Below are 16120 nucleotides of genomic sequence, written 5' to 3'. Positions count from 1 at the left end.
TGGTCAGCAGGATTCAACCACAGGCAACCATGAATACCTGAATACCTGTAGAACCTTTTATGGCAACACAATCCTCATCCGCCAGTCAATTGCGAACTGCAGCGCTGATCAACTTTACCTGAATGTTTTCAGACTATGGGAAAAACCTACAGGCACAACAAGAACATGCAAACTTACCACATGCTGTAAAGGGCCCAGCTATCTGGGTCAGATCAAGGACCTTCCTGCTGTGAGGCGACAGTGCTAACCACTGCGCTGTCGTGCAGACCTTATATGTAATAACTAGTAGATATTTCAGTCTAGATCTACCAGCCCCACCCCTTTAGCCATCCTGTTAGAATGACTGAAAGAAGCAAACACAAACACAATAATTTTAAAAAGTTTTAAGGCATCTTTTACACTGAAATACAGATTCAGCTTCATACAAGAGCTTTTAGTATATTTCATGTGGACAACTGATTGTGCAAATGCTGTGCTGAGTAAAGAAGTTGCATTCAAGACTTGTGAGGATAACAGAGATTTCTGAGTACTTTTTACATGTGTTCTCACAGCCTGTGTGAATCACTGGCATGTTTCTAGGCCCTGAGGATCAAACTATGTACCCTAGATATGAGATATTTTTAAGATATTCCCTCAGGCCACCAAAACATGGCGTTTGTGCCGTAGTGTGCGCTTTACAAAGCACTTTAACCTACCCTTACAAGGCAACATTGAAGAGTGAGCATGTGTTAAAATACTTGCACTGACAGTGAATCACTGCAGCTACTCAGAAAGTGATAATACATTACATTTCGAAAAATAAACATAGAGAGATAGATAGAAAGAGAGAGAGAGACAGAGATATGCAAGTATAAAACTGGCTACCTTATGTAAAAGAAGGCTTTCATAGGCACAGCTGCTTTCTCTTAGGCAACATGCAGATAAGACTGTATAGGTGCTAAGTAGTGAGGAGCAAGGCGGCAAGCTGCGAGTGTCCCTTTTCAAACGGAAATATTCCCCTTAGGCAACACTCAGAAGGTGTTAGAAATAATAATAATAAAAAAGAAAAATCCAAAATATTCCAAAGGAATGGTTCATACAACACTGCACATATAAACTGGATAGAAATTAATAGCACTTAAAGAAGGACACAGATTATTAAGGCTTCCCTTTCCAGGCCACAAATACCATCCAGTCACTTAAATGTAATGCTAAACACTGAATAAATATCTGTTAGAATGCAAAATCATTCATTAACAACAATAAGCTGCAGGATTAGGTCACTACCCCTCTCAGGGGTCCTGAGAGGGGTAGTAACTGTGCTGCCTATTTGGCACATTGGTTTGTTGACCTTTGGCCTGTGACAGTCACTACTCAGGTCCGCACTTGGAATTTTCCCGCTTTAGTCAGATATTTGACCCCTTTGAATGGCTTGTACTTTTCTCCATACATGTCAAGACGACTCACCTTGAGACCTGAACAGAGGGAGGAGAAGAGAAGTGAGAAATCAATGGAAATACAGAGTCGACTACTGAACTGAAAAATAAAACGCCAACACAACAGCTGAGGTGGAGAGGGATGCAGGGGATTTTTAATCTAGACCAGCTAAGATTACCAGATATGGCCAGCTGCTGTATCTTCAGGTCAATGTTGAGTGAAGGGTTCTCTTCAGGTTTGGGGGCTCCCATGTGCATGCTCAGACTGCCTCGCAGGTTAGGAAGCTTCTGGGGGTTTAGTTTCCCAATGTCCCAAACCAACACCTACCAAAACATAGTCATGGAGTAAGGTCGAAGTTTTAGTTTTAGTTTGATTTTCCCCATATCACCACAGCATTGGAGGGGAATTACACCACTTCCGTCCAGAGTATGTGCAAAAATCTAATTACTGGGTATGTCTTGGTATGTGTGGTCACCTTAGTAGTAGGTTCATAGGTGTAGTTTCCCTGTGTTGAAGTGAGGTTGACACTGAGCACTGTTTTAGGCATGTGGACAGTGACCATCAAGCCCTCCACTGTTTTGCCCATGGTCTGCTTGGGTCCGATTGTGATGTCCAGACGACCACAAGAGCCTGTCTCAAAGAAACTGATGTTCTGCTTCACATACACTGGGATGGCCACAAGACTGAGGAAAGAAAAAACACATAATTAACTGTCAGTATAATTAGATCACCTATTTAAAACCAAAGTTTTAGGGTATTTTTCCTTTCTTGTATTTAATTATGATAAAAGACATACAGTGTAGTGGGCCCACTGCTTACTTTTGAGAGCTCACGTGATAGGACATGAGTGAGAAATTTCCATCTGGTGGGATGAAAGAGAGGACACGCTCCGACTCCCAACGCTTAAACCGTACACATGGGTGGAAACTCACATCGTCTAGAAGACTAGGATTCTGTGATTGAACAACAATGATGAGTGAATATAACACTACACAGAAATGCACATGCAGATGCCATAACACACAACACATAAATAAAAACACAAGGATAGAAGGAAATTAACTCACCATAAAGGACAGAGTCAGATCAGGCATCCCAGTGAGCCTCACACAGGCTTCAATTACACCCTGGATCTCTGCAAATACCGTTGTGCCTAAATATGAAACATTCAAGCAGATATAAACATGTTTGAAAGGCAGCCAGCACTTATGTTATCAATACATTCTTCATCTATTGAGATCAAACTCGCAATAATAATTTGTACCCGATTTGTCCACAATGGCATCTATTTCCTCTATGACGTCAAAATATGCCTCATTATTTGTGTATTTAACACCAGCTCGCCTCCAGGGGATATTGGACAGTTGTCCCGTTGGCAACATATCACCAACATTACTTCCTCCTAAGAAACAAAGGCAAAAATATAAATGTGCATATAAACATTGCATAAAGATTTTTTTAAGTGTAGTTTAGAGACAAATGCACAGAGGGTGAGGTAGTCTGTGACAGACCTGTGAGTGTATTAACAACTGATCGCAGAATTGTGGGAGGCCTAATCATCTCCTTGAGGACATTGGACTCAGTTGCTAGAGGAAAGCCGTTGTCCAGCATCTCCTCCAGCAGCTCGTACACCGTCACCACATTGTCCTTGATTACACTTTCTGAGCATTCACCAAAGTAGTCCTGTCCACAACAAAATACCTGTTACTGTAAGCTGAAGCAAAAAAAACTAATTCCATTGTAGATACAATACACTGAATTTGACAATATTCATGTATAGCCATAGATGCAAAATGCGACTTTGCACAGCCATTTTAACTTCACACTATAAAACCATGTGCAATTTATAAACCTTAACGTTAACATACAGTGGCTGTGAGGAGCTCCTTCATTTCCTTTGTGCTCTGCATTATGAGGAAATGCTGCCCAACAACATCACACCCAAAACCAAGAAAGTGTTTGTATGTGTTGAAGTATTTACTACTAGTACTACTTTCGTCACTTTACCATGGTTTGAATAGACTAAATTAAAGAATAGCGAAGTCATACAGCAATATGTCGCCACATTCTGCTTTGTCAAAATCTGCAGTGTGTATTAGGGCTATTAGTGATTATGTTCTCTATTCATACATTAATAATTTAGTGTTATTGTCAGACATGCTTACTGCAGTTTCTTGTCCAGTATGAAACCGTAGCATGCATGAACAACAACTTCGAACAAGCTTTCACCTCTAATTCTCGTATTGTCTCTCTCAAACAGAGACTATTCAGTTTTCACAAAAACAAGGGTGTAGGTGAGAATTCAAATGTGTGTAGCACTCTTTCTTTTTTTTTTTAAATTCATTCCCATGAACCCCTCAGATTTACTCTGTTACTTAGGAGTGGTGTCACAACACCAAGTTGGTTTCCTGAAAGTTGGTTTAAGGTTGGTTCTATGGGAAACTATGTTAGAACAGACGTATATATCTAGCAAAGCACCTGAAATGTGTCTGCCACCCTGTGCAGGAACTCAATGACAAACAGTGGAGGGACTTCCGTCTGGATGACAGAGAGGAAGAAGAGCTTGCCCCTGAATATTGTGATGAGATAGTGGTGTGGGGTCTGCAGGACAGGGGGCACATTTTCAGGGTCCACTGCCTTCTGCTTCGCCTCAAAAAAGTAATCACACACGCTCCGGCTGATGACACTCTTCCAGTGTTTCTCCAGGAAGATGTCTCCCGACACGTTAATCAGGAACAGACTGTGGATCATCTCAGCTGCAACAATGAGGTGTTTGTTGTTGTTGTTAGTGGTGCACAGTGTTTCTGAATGGCAGAATTACATCAGCAGTTGTTTTTTAAACTTCAGTCCTCATCAAACATGTATTAGCTCACAAATCAAAACAATGCAAATGACACTGTAAAACCGCATCGTTTGTCAACATTTACCTACCGTCAACCTGTCAAACTTAAGGTAACTTCAGCGGCTAGTTAGCAATTTGAGACGGGCAACTTCGACGGAAACTGCCATTAAGGCTAAACATTAAATAAACTACAAATTCAACGCGATACGAAAGTTCTAAATAAACAATAACACGTACAAACTTTGACATATTAAAAGTTTTACCTGCTAACTTCAGTCGATTGTGCCAAGAATGTATAATATGTGCCAATATGGCAGGTTTGGATGGGCTGCTGAGCAGACGCCTGACGATTTATGCACACGTAAACACAACCTAACCAGTAGTGACAACACACATCGAAAAAATATAATAAACACTAAACGAATAAATATAAAGAAAAATATTACTGGCAAAGAACTAAAATATATTTCGCATGTTTCAAATATTCTCAAGTAGCAACGACTTTTTAATCAGGCGACATTTGCGGGCAGCTATTTTCCTTCTCAGATTTTTACCCTGGGTAGCGTCTTTCAGGTGTCGTTCTGTCCCATCCATGCAAAAGTTGTCCCAAGTTTGGTGATCGGCTATCTTAACACATGACTGTGGTTATAACCGATAAAAACACAAGCACGTATTTTATTTGGTCAAACTAAAAGAAATCGAGACACACATTTACGTAGCATAAGCTTATAGCAGTTAATGTTAATACAAATACTTTTATTAAACAAATAAAGGGACATATTTTGTTGCATCAGTTCAGGTTCATCTTCCACCAAATCCATGCGGGAAACATTTGTCTTTAAAATTAAAACATTTTTTTTTTAAATCTGTCTCCTAAATCTGCATCATACTGCACATATGTACAGTGGTTTTAGAAAGCTGCTTTGTGGCTGAACTAACTGTAATGCAATAATATTAATAATATTTTTCCTTTCATCGTGAACACCATTACTTAAGCTACTTATAATTATAATTAGTTACGTTCATTACAAAATAAACCGTCATACAGAGTCAATGACGTAACAAAATGTACGGCTTCTGATTGGTGGAGGTCTGTGAAGGCGTCACACAACGCAGGGGGAGGATGCTGTCTCCTGCGAGGCGCTGCTCCGGGTGTAAACCCCCAGCTGGACGCATTTTCCCACCGGCTTTAAGGTGACTGCAACGTGCTCCGTCCTGCTGTGATGGCTTCAGAAGAACCAAAAGCCAAGAAACCCAAACTTTCAGAGGGGCAGAAGCCAGAGTCTCCGACCAAAAAGAGTCCTTCCAAACTAAGGTGACCGAAAGATAAAAGCAGCTAACAAACTAGTTATTTGCGAAGGGAGGAGGTCCCTCTGAGCTGGTTGAATGCTAATGTGCGCCAAAGTCGCATGTTAAGTTTACAGTTTGACTTTAAGTTTCTTATAAATACGTGCTGAAAATGGTGCAAACTAAGATTTTCTTGATTAAGTGTTTGTGTGACCACCACCGTAGTGAGAAGAGGTTGTCTTCCACAACGACCGGTGTAAAGTCCTTCTTTCATGCTGCAGCGTTAGCAAAGAGCTGATTGTAAAAACGGATCAGGAGAGTTGAGTAGAGGTGCTGCTGTTGTCAGGTGGCATGGTCTAATGAGGTTTATATTCAGGTCGGTGTGCTGAAATCTAATCTAAGCAAAGTGTGGCCACCACCTGCCCCAGCATGTTTAAGAAATAGTTGGACTGATCTGGACACTCACTGCCAGGGATTGCTTTGCTGCTTGGTATAGCAGTGATTGTTGGAGGGGGAGCTGGCCTCAGTCGTGCTGTACCAGCTCCCTAAACAATGAATTACAAAGCAGTCACGTGGTTGTGCACATGCGATGTTTGGGTGTTTTGTGCCTGATTAACTGTGACTGTGGTGTCCCCCCGGCGACTTGAAGTGTTCAGCTCAAGCTGATCATTGGACCTGTGTCTTCGCCACTCGTCTAACGTTGTAATTTATCCTCTAAAGACTGACTGGGTGATTTGGCTGCTAAGGACCGCCCTGGTCCTTACTCCTTCAGTTGCCTCCAATCAGTCCCTCGCAAGTAGGAGGAGCTGTGGTTGCAGGGAAAAATCGATCTGTCTGCATTGAGCTCAAATTGTGAAGTTTTTTGAATGCTTTGGTCTTTTTAAACCGGTTTTAGGTTGCTCAACAGGTCTGTCACTATCTAGCAGATACACAGAGAGATGGACACTATGTCTGCTGCAAGGTAAGACCACGTTGACATACAGAGAGGAGATCTAAAGGCAGGCATTGGTTCTTGTTTAGTGCAATTGACTGCACAAGTCCAGTAATTATCAGAATGCATATTGGCAGATGTTTGTGCTGTAGGAATTGATAGTAAGGGTGTGGTATCTGTAGATGCGCCTTTTTTTTTTTTTGGTTGCTGTTGTTGTCCAGTGAGTAGCATAAGTCTGCCCGATAACTACGTCTCCCTTGTCTTTGTTTTTCTTCTACCTCCCTTCTTCTTGGTGCATTAAAGCTTCAAAAATATGCTTGCACATGTTCGTGTTAAGGTGGCATCTGTCAGGGGCTCTTATGCGAAGACTTGCTGCATATGGTTGTTTCCCAGAAACGTTCAGATGTGTCAACATGAAAGACTAGCATACAAGAGTGAATGTGACACTAATGCCACCACAATTCCTTCCCTTAAGAAGAATTACTTAAGATAATTCAGTATTCATACATTAAAACAAACTATCGTTGCAGATTGACTCATTGGTTTTAACCGATTAGGGATGTGCAGGATGTGTTCTAGTGGAAATTTTATGTGTTGACACAAAGCACAGAGGTGCCTTCTGCAGTCCCTGTGGTGGTAATGTAGCTATGCCGATTTCAAAACAAAGAGGTAGGCATTTACAAGACCATCATTTTCAAACCATGAGTTGTTTGTCTCAGGAAAGAACAGATTGTACAAAAACAGAGACACAGCCTACAGCTGTCCTGATGTTCCCTTGCTGTGAATGTCATAACATGCTCACATGCATGACTGACTGGGTTTCTCACTTCTGCTCATGTCAGATTCATTTTCATTTGCAAAATTTGTTGTTGAGTTATCTTCTTTTCTTTCAGTGTGGGTTCAAGATTTTAAACTATGTCATTGAAATCATATGGAAACAAAACTGTGTTTTTTCAAATCAACTGTGAAAGCTAAGGTAAAACCCATCACACTCTGGAGCAAACATGAATTTTTAACTTTTTGTTGAGAAATTAACCTAAAAGAGTCTGTCTGCTCTTTTAATAAATCAGCCAGACAGTTTAAAGTTGTAACTGGTGATAGATGCAGATGAATCATTAAGAACAGCTTCAGAAAGTAAAGACAAACAGTGGTCAACGAGAACTGTAAGCCAAGTTTTTGTTTTAACACTTAATCTTTTTGTTTCAGCTCCAATTCACTCTTTGGCATGGGAAATCCCTTGCTGGACATCTGTGCAATAGTGGACAAAGACTTCCTGGACAAGTAAGTTAAATGCTATGAACTGCTGCCTAGTAGTAGTAGTTCACTACTCCTCAAAAGTTACTTTAAGTTAAGACATCAATGCGTATACTAAACCATTTACATGAATCAAAGAGAACAAAAGAACAAAACTGCCAAAAATATGAATGAAAGTTCTGTTTTGTTAAAGAATCTTTTCACTTGTGTAAAATATCTTTATAGCACAATAACCGTTAGATGAGGGAAAATATGGAGTCAGTGTCAGTGAATTTGCTCCTCCTACAGGCTGACTGTAGGAGCAAGATGTCTGATGTAATTCAATCAATAGAGAAACAAGATAATGACGATACAAGACACCAGAGCACAGGAAACAGCAGAGATCTGCAATAATCAGCCTCAGCTGAACTGGATGTCCAGCAGATACAAGTTCATTAGAAACATTCAGCTATTACTAATGCACTCTAATCCAGCTGCCCTGAAATTAATCCTCTTTTCATGACGGTGATTTGTTTGAATTTGTTATTGTTTAAACCATTTCAGAGGTGTCAATTAAACTGTATAATCAATTTGAATATAGTTTATGCTGCTGTTGAATTGCAATTTGTTATACCGACAGGTGTTTCTACTGTTTTGACCACACAATTTATATCAATATGGCCGTTTCTTTATTACAAGAGTGTATAATGCTTCAATACATTACAGTTAGGTGACATGTACCAGCCTGCATTAGAGCCTCTCCCTGCTTTGTCATCACATTCACATTAATGCCCATGTATTCATGTACTTAAATGATGCCAGTGAAGCTTTAAATGCATTAAGCAGAGCACATAGAAATCACTGAGTCTACAGTTGATCTATCAGTTAAAGATGAGGTTTTATGTTTCCACTACTAATTTAGCAGAAATCTTGATATTCATATCAAGATTTTACATATTTCTATACTTTATATTCTTTTAAATAGTGGGTGCCTTCAGTGGAAACCTACAGTCTGAGCTGCAGTTTTGTGGTCTATCTAAACTCTGTCACACTGAGTTGACCAGGGCAAAGGGCTGCTTAGGGTTCCAGCTCAGAGTCCACTCTCAGGCCTCTTGCATAAACTCTGGGATTAGAGCAAACACAGCCAACCACAGCTCTTTGTCAGTCTCACATAGACTAAAGCAAACAGCAAAAACTAAAGTTTAATCTCTAACCTGCCTTTGTCTTTCAAGGAAACTACAGTCTGATTAGATTTATTGACCAACATATGTGATGTGGACTGAGTGAGGGTTCACAGTTGCCCTAAGCCATACCTTGTGATTTAATAGCTGAATAATTTCATGAATCAGATTTTCCATGTCAAAACGTATCTACGTAAAACATAATCCAGGTTTTTAACATGTGATGGCTAATTTTCTGGAATTAGTGTGTGGAGGAAAAAAACAGATTTTAGTTGGTAAAAAGAGGAGAGGTGATTTAGCAGACGGTATGTTTCTGATGACCTGCGGAAACTAACATCTCTTTATCTCTCCTTTAAATTATTTGCAGATACACTCTGAAGCCCAATGACCAGATCCTGGCAGAAGACAAACACAAAGAACTGTGAGTACCTCCTGTATTGCAGCATTTTCTGTAGAATATAAGGTTGTTATAGACATTACACATGTGCTAAGTGGGTTTGTAATCTTTACAAGTAGAAAAGTAATTCAATTCATCCTGAGTTTCCCCCGTGTTCTGGAGCAGGCCAGTCAAAACAGGCGCACACCAGAAATTGCCACGGTTGCCCTAAGGCCCTGAGATGGCCAATAGCAGAGCAGCAAATACAGGAGGGATCTCTAGTCTCAGCCAAAAGCACACTGGGACATTTCACCTCCCAGTCCCCTAGAAAAAAGAAAGCAAACATTTAACAGCAGGAGATAAGAAAGGGATTCTGACTCTCCACAGTTAGGTCTTTAATCATGTCTTCTTTACAGTGGTAAGAATACTGATTATAATGTAACATATTCCCATTCACACCCATATCCTGAGATCGACTGACATTTGACATTGCCAGATTGTTTAAACATACTTATAATAGACAAATGATAAAGAAAAGGGAGATGATTTCAACTACCAGATGTCTCCCCCTCTGCATCCTCTGGCTCAGGACCTTTAACAGCAGTGGGCCTGTCATCCACAGTCTCCATAGGCATACTCGGCAAACTCTGTGTGTGGGTTGCTATATTTAGACTGCATAAAATGGCACATTAGAGATGGCGTAGCTGCAAGTGCCGCTTCAGACAGTGTTGTGTAACAGGCGTAAGTGGTTCAGATAGTAAAATCAGTGATCAGTCATGTGTGTATTGTATATTTTATCTAGAAGAAGTAAAAAGCAGCCTTGTGCAAAGAGTGCAGTCTGACATCCACATGCATCAATAGATACACCAAAGGGCAGACACAAGTGCAGTATAACAGCCATGTGGCAAATCCTACCTCTGGGAAGCAGTATAACAGTATATAAACAGTATATAAGCATGAGACTAATAGTTTTGGTTATTTTGGAAAATGTGTTTACTGAATTTCAAGCTAAATATCCTTATATTGCATTAAATATGAAGCTATATATTTTCCTGTCTTTATGACTCAAGCCTCAGATTTTCTTCTCCTAATATTCGCAACGATAAAGTGTAATTCCAAAATGACATAACTATTCCTTTAAGGGTCTGGCTGAGCTTCTGGTGCCACGCAGACAGTTTGGTCAGTGCTCAACTGTTTCATATTCAGTACTGAGCCGAAATGGAAAGTTGGGGTTTTGTGAGGTTTTAAACTTTGCACTTGTCCAGAATATATCCAGGACTCCACAGAAAGACTTTCTAGATCTCATATTTGCAAAAGTGGACAAACTTTATGGGCTGTCACTAAATCTTCTTTTGGAAACATGAATAAATTTATGGCATGTTCATCTCTGTTTCTAGGTTTGAGGAGATTGTGAAGAAGTTCAAAGTTGAGTATCACGCTGGAGGAGCAACACAGAACTCAATAAAGATTGCTCAGGTCGGTCATGTCCAGACTTTTACTCTGTCACCACATCAATACTCTAGGAGTTATGATGTAATGTGATATAGATGCAGGCCTCAGTGAGTCATCTGACAGAGCTGTTGTCTCTGTGTGTAGTGGATGATCCAACAACCCCACAAAGTGGGAACGTTCTTTGGCTGCATTGGCAAAGACAAGTTTGGAGAGATCCTGAAGGAGAAGGCTAAGGAGGCCCACATCGATGCCCACTACTACGAACAAGATGAAGAGCCCACAGGGACATGTGCTGCTTGCATCACTGCAGATAACAGGTGGGTAATTAAATTAATAAGCATATACTGACTCCCTTGCAATCGCATCTGCCTGCAAACTCTCTCTTTTGTTTTCTCCTCTCAGGTCTCTGGTAGCAAACCTTGCTGCTGCAAACTGCTATAAGAAGGAAAAGCATTTAGACCTGGAAGAAAATTGGCAGCTGGTAGAAAAAGCTAAAGTCTACTATATAGCTGTGAGTAGTGATAGTTTCAAGCCACAGGATGGTGTGTTGTGCTATTCACATACATTATTCAGGTCTACTTATTGCAATGTGTTACTTCGCCATTCGATTCATTGAAGCACATCAAAATATAAAAAGCAGATCAGTCTTGACTCTGTGTCATTCCTTCCTTCCAGGGATTTTTCCTGACTGTCTCTTTGGAGTCCATCCTGAAAGTGGCAAAGCATGCATCTGAAAATAACAAGCTGTTTTGCCTGAACCTCTCTGCACCCTTTATCTGCCAGTTTTTCAAGGACAACCTCATGCAGGTTATGCCCTACGTTGATGTGCTGTTCGGCAATGAGACCGTAAGCCAGACTTTCACATTTCTCAAATAGTCTATTTATGGACTTTATATGCTTCTGCAGTGTTTTGTGCGACAATTAGCCGATCTTGGCATGTAAAACATAAATATCTTTATTTCCTCAGGAGGCCACTGCATTTGCTAAAGAGCAAGAGTTTGAGGTAAGTGAGCACTTTCATTTTGCCCATTAATTCTGCATTACTCATGATTTCCTTTGCTTTATTATGTGGTTGTGCTGATGTGTATTTTGTCTGTAGACAGAGGACACTAAGGAAATTGCCAAGAAAGCCCAGGCTTTACCCAAAGTCAACTCAAAGAGACATAGGATTGTAGTGTTGACCCAAGGGAAGGATGAAACAGTCATAGCCTCGAGTAAGATTTTCTGTTTTCTCTGCTTTCTTGTTTGTATTTCTCTCAATCATTTGTTTTTATGTTGAGGCTGCAGTGTAGAGATATAATTCTTCTTTTCTGTGTGTTCAGGTGACAAGGTCAAGACCTTCCCTGTACTAAAGATTGACCCCAAGGACATTGTTGACACAAATGGTGCAGGTGATGCCTTTGTAGGAGGTACGTTTTACTGTTATTATTCTGTACCTTTTTCTTTGTTATTATTTTTTGATCCTGGGTCTTTCCTGTGTTTTGTGTGGGTTTCTGTTGATCTCTTTCCTCTTGTGCTGCAGGTTTCCTGTCTGAGCTTGTTCAGGAGAAACCGCTGGATCAGTGTGTGAAGGCAGCACACTACGCTGCCAATGTCATCATCAGACGGGCAGGTTGCACTTTCCCAGAAAAACCTGATTTCAAATGATGACTCTCCGGTCAACTTTACCATCAGCCTAAAACCTCATCCTGCCAAATACAGTTCTGACCTATAAGCTCTGCTGTTTTCCACCAATACCACCACTAATTTTTTTAGAACAAATTGTTTTAAGAAACTACCTTTCAATAGTAATTTTTTTGTCCATGCGCACATAACTTCTTACCGGTTGTTGGTTGGGTGCCTCCTGACGTGTGCCAGTCTCTGTGTCTCCACTTGGAGACGCCAGAGGATCATGCAGCCAAGAGGCAGTGGAGAGATGTGTTCATATTATGGTAACACAATCGGATAATTTAGCTTCACACGAAGTATCAAAATGCAAAAATGTGCCTCACTGCTGGCGTCCGGCCTCTGGCTCTGGCACTCAGCTGACTCTGATGCGAGCATTTGTGGTGACATCACAAGCTGTTTTGTTTTTTTCTTCCTCCTGGAGACTGAATCAAAGCATGAGAGGCTGATTTCACAAAGAGAGGATACATTATACACAAAGATTGGACTAAGGAAAAAGATACCACATACGGTACTGCAGGTTTTAGATACTGCATTGAAAATGTGCAGTCATGGGTTGTTTTGCATTTTTTAAGATGAATGAATCCTGATTATGATTTAAGTTAGTTTTAATCTAACAGGCCAGTTATTAAACCAAATGTTCTTTCTTTTACGTGCACTCATTGTAAATGTGTCATAGCCTCTGCCCAATAAGTCATATGATCACTGTTAAATGTCAGCTGTGCTGTGTCAATGAAATTCATAAGTTACCTTCAACATCAGCCTTGCAGATATTAAAGTTTTTCCTCACCATGTTTTTTTGGGCAGATCATTCTAGTAATGAGTGCCTTTTATCTCTGCAGATGATCAAAGGCCTACAGTGGGAACATTTGTCTGTGCAGGGAAGCTTAAAAGCTAGACGTGATGGGTTTAAAGGTGGCTTGTGTTGGAGGCACGACCTCCATAAAATGCACATAAGGTTAGAAAGATTGTATTGCAATAGTGTGAAATGGAGAGGGCATTAAAATTGAGCTTTCTCTACTGTTAATTTTTCAGCCTTTAAAATTATGTTAAACTGCTGTTTCTGGCTGAATGTTGATCTCTTGAAACATCGGAGAATACGCTGCGAGACTGTTGGCTTTGAAAAAAGTCATGCTTACGTTTTATGGAAATAGAAATTTCAAGTTAGATGTTGGGCCAGACATTTTAAAACATCAGTATTTGCCAGGGTTTGTGTTATGTTGTGTTTTACACAACACTGAATACTTGAATACAGTCATTAAGACTGTAGACATACGATAAAATATCATAAGATATGAGGTGTTTTGAAATGTGTACGTCTGTTTATATAAAGAAAAGACTTTAAATAGGTTGTTTCTTAACATGTTCTCATACCAAATCATGATGTGATGTCTTTTCATGTTCTCAGTAGCACACAAGTTGTCCATTTTTGTGCCAGATTGTGATGCATAAAGACGACAAAACTTACAATGTTGAGTTTGTGACTTTAATTCATTTGTGCAAATATTTTATTTATGATGTAATTAGATGTTTTAATCCCTTGATGAATTTTTTGGTATACACACAATTGCTGACAACACATTCACTCCTGCTGTTAAAATATTGAACCCTCTTTGCAAATAGCATGAATAATGTCATCAGTGATCTGATTTTGTTTCTTATTCAGAATTAATATTTAATCTTGTATGTCATTCTGAATCACAGCCCGGTTGAAATGCTATCTATTCTCTGATCACTACCAGCACTGGCCTGCAGTGCATGACAAATAAACATCCTTAAAGTCCTTAGAGCACATTTTATATTTAATTGTATTAGGCTGACATGAAACAATAAGTTACAACAGTTAGACAAATATAGTTTTTTGTTAGACCTGAGATTATTTGAGGGAAATTTCAAGTAGGAAACTCTCATATTTTCTCTATGTTGTACTCTGCTCTTCCTGAATGTGTCTTTTTTTGTCTCAGCTTCTCCTCCTGTAATGTGATGTCCAGAGCTCTCAGCTGTTTCAGGAAGCCATGATTAGGCAGGATACAACGGTGCTGTCGCACATGCTCAATAGCATCAACCACAGTCAAACTGTGTTTCATCATCAGGTACGCCAAGACCAGAGTGGCTGACCTGCTCCGACCCATCACACAGTGCACCAGGACCTTGTCTAGAACAAAATGAGTTAGATTTAATGGTTTCAGAAGTGAAGTGAATGGTCTGAATCAAAGATTGTGATTTCCTCCAGAACTTACTCTGTGTGTGACTGAGGGCCTCTTGGATGAACTGGGCTGCAGGGCAGAAGTACTGTGAAATGTTGAAGGAGGGTTTGTCTTCAGCTTCTACTCCATAGTACTGGATGTCTATGTCGCTGTAGTATTTGGCACCAGTCAGGACATTATTCCACTTCCCTTCTGCTGCGTTCAGGACGTGTGTAATACCGAGCTCCCTCAGGCCAGGCTGCTCCAGAGCCGTCTTTCTGTTTTCATGTAATGGCACAAAGACTCGCTATGACGTTATCCAGATAAGAAAATTGTGCTGAAAAACCATGAGCTTTGTGTTTGCATTTACTCACTCGTCCCCAATGTAGATACGGGGCCAGACCTCATTCACGTGTGCATACTGAGGCCCAGTGCCGACCCAGAACAGCTGCTCTAGCTCTAATGTTCCTGGTGTGATGTAGTCGCTGTCTGGGTCCACCTGCACCGCTGTGTACGGGTTTTTACCTCTGGACTTCACACAGGAGGCCATGTCTCACCTCTGCTGCCCTGAAAACACACCCTGAACCCTGCTCCAAGGCGTGCATACAGTATATTATATTAACATAGAGAGAGGATCTAGGGACATAAAGTAGTTCTGAGATACATAACTTGTAAATTAGTGTGACAATAGTTTTGTCACTAAACAGTAACACTTCATGTTAAGTTTCCCAATGTATTATTCATAAGCATACATGCATCTTTAATACATGGTTCATAACACACTAATGTAGTAATCAATATGGAATAATTGTAACACAAAATATGTATTTATATATTATAAATTCTATGTTAATGAATAAATTACCTTTTATGTGCTTACAACTACATGAAATGAGCCATAACCTATTTATTACATACTTTTTCACTGCAAGTGTGAAGTTAAAATTGCTGTTATACAAATTGCCAAAAAAAAAACCAAAATAATAATTCAGTTGCTTTTTAATATGCTCTACTGTATTTATTTGTGATTACATTTTATTTTATTCTAAGTATTTTGATGCATTAATTTTTTTTAATTGGTGACTTTTTATATACACACACATTTTCAGACAGAAAGAAGTAAAACAGTGTTGTGATGTCACAGGATGAACTGAGTTGCTTAAAGAGAATCAAATATACATACAACTCTTTCTACTGTTTGTTTTACTGAAGAAAAATATTACTTACCTCTTTCTTAAGGTTTAAAGTTTTAAATCAGTTACTGAGCAGGATCACAGATCAGCGTCTCAGCGTTTCCTCAGTGGGTGTGTGCTGCTTGTGAACAGAGACTGAAACACAGATCTGGAATGGTAACTGCTCTCGCGGGCTCGGTGTTTAACATGATATTTTTAGGCAGCTGCACCACAACACCTGACTTTAACAACGTGACACACAGTTGCTTTCTTGCAGCCTTCTAAATGTGCTCTTAGTCGTGACAGTGATTACTTTCCTAAATAATATGTGGAAAAGAAACTCACTCATGAGTCCAAATGCCAGAAAACAAAAGACATT

The 16120-nt window shown here is 39.9% G+C and overlaps 3 protein-coding genes across 6 annotated transcripts; 1 reads left to right on the top strand and 2 right to left on the bottom strand.

The window, feature by feature from the left end:
* Positions 1 to 368: 368 nt before the first annotated feature.
* Positions 369 to 4607, bottom strand: ap3m1 (adaptor related protein complex 3 subunit mu 1). Its single transcript, XM_026356709.1, has 9 exons — positions 4522 to 4607; positions 3895 to 4172; positions 2928 to 3099; positions 2681 to 2818; positions 2484 to 2569; positions 2236 to 2369; positions 1892 to 2099; positions 1595 to 1739; positions 369 to 1454 (listed from the first exon to the last, which is right to left on the bottom strand). The coding sequence occupies exons 2-9, from the start codon at positions 4165 to 4167 to the stop codon at positions 1354 to 1356; spliced, it is 1257 nt and encodes a 418-aa protein (XP_026212494.1). The 5' UTR covers positions 4168 to 4172; positions 4522 to 4607; the 3' UTR covers positions 369 to 1353.
* Positions 4608 to 5429: 822 nt separating this feature from the next.
* On the top strand, positions 5430 to 14166 carry adka (adenosine kinase a). 4 transcript variants are annotated; one of them, XM_026355551.1, is made up of 12 exons: positions 6362 to 6506; positions 7370 to 7452; positions 7683 to 7757; positions 9258 to 9311; positions 10664 to 10742; positions 10863 to 11035; positions 11121 to 11229; positions 11394 to 11564; positions 11686 to 11721; positions 11818 to 11932; positions 12041 to 12127; positions 12241 to 14166. In XM_026355551.1, the coding sequence occupies exons 3-12, from the start codon at positions 7702 to 7704 to the stop codon at positions 12363 to 12365; spliced, it is 1005 nt and encodes a 334-aa protein (XP_026211336.1). In that variant the 5' UTR covers positions 6362 to 6506; positions 7370 to 7452; positions 7683 to 7701; the 3' UTR covers positions 12366 to 14166. The 4 variants fall into 4 exon arrangements, with proteins under 4 accessions (XP_026211334.1, XP_026211335.1, XP_026211336.1 ...); XM_026355549.1 differs by lacking the exons at positions 6362 to 6506; positions 7370 to 7452 and adding an exon at positions 5430 to 5573; XM_026355550.1 differs by lacking the exon at positions 7370 to 7452 and having other exon boundaries at positions 6360 to 6506.
* Positions 12525 to 16077, bottom strand: LOC113159062 (dual specificity phosphatase DUPD1-like). Its single transcript, XM_026355553.1, is given in 5 exon segments — positions 12525 to 14337; positions 14339 to 14538; positions 14624 to 14847; positions 14944 to 15156; positions 15797 to 16077. Coding segments are annotated over 4 exon segments (636 nt in total). The 5' UTR covers positions 15120 to 15156; positions 15797 to 16077; the 3' UTR covers positions 12525 to 14301.
* Between the last annotated feature and the right edge of the window lie 43 nt (positions 16078 to 16120).

Source organism: Anabas testudineus, chromosome 15 (assembly GCF_900324465.2).
Source record: "Anabas testudineus chromosome 15, fAnaTes1.2, whole genome shotgun sequence".
In the NCBI taxonomy this organism is placed as follows: Eukaryota; Metazoa; Chordata; class Actinopteri; order Anabantiformes; family Anabantidae; genus Anabas; species Anabas testudineus.
Note: the sequence above shows the minus strand (reverse complement) of the source record. Positions and strands in the feature narration are given on the sequence as shown.

What these genes read in the sequence shown, in the direction of transcription:
- ap3m1 (XM_026356709.1), bottom strand. Translation starts at nt 4,167, where the DNA reads ATGATCCACAGTCTGTTCCTGATTAACGTGTCGGGAGACATCTTCCTG. An exon ending in AGTTGTTAATACACTCACAG is followed by an intron (nt 2,819 to 2,927) that starts GTCTGTCACAGA and finishes TTTGTTTCTTAG; the next exon opens with GAGGAAGTAATGTTGGTGAT. An exon ending in CCTATGAACCTACTACTAAG is followed by an intron (nt 1,740 to 1,891) that starts GTGACCACACAT and finishes ATGTTTTGGTAG; the next exon opens with GTGTTGGTTTGGGACATTGG.
- adka (XM_026355549.1), top strand. Translation starts at nt 5,482, where the DNA reads ATGGCTTCAGAAGAACCAAAAGCCAAGAAACCCAAACTTTCAGAGGGG. An exon ending in AAGAGTCCTTCCAAACTAAG is followed by an intron (nt 5,574 to 7,682) that starts GTGACCGAAAGA and finishes TTTTTGTTTCAG; the next exon opens with CTCCAATTCACTCTTTGGCA. An exon ending in TGAAACAGTCATAGCCTCGA is followed by an intron (nt 11,933 to 12,040) that starts GTAAGATTTTCT and finishes CTGTGTGTTCAG; the next exon opens with GTGACAAGGTCAAGACCTTC.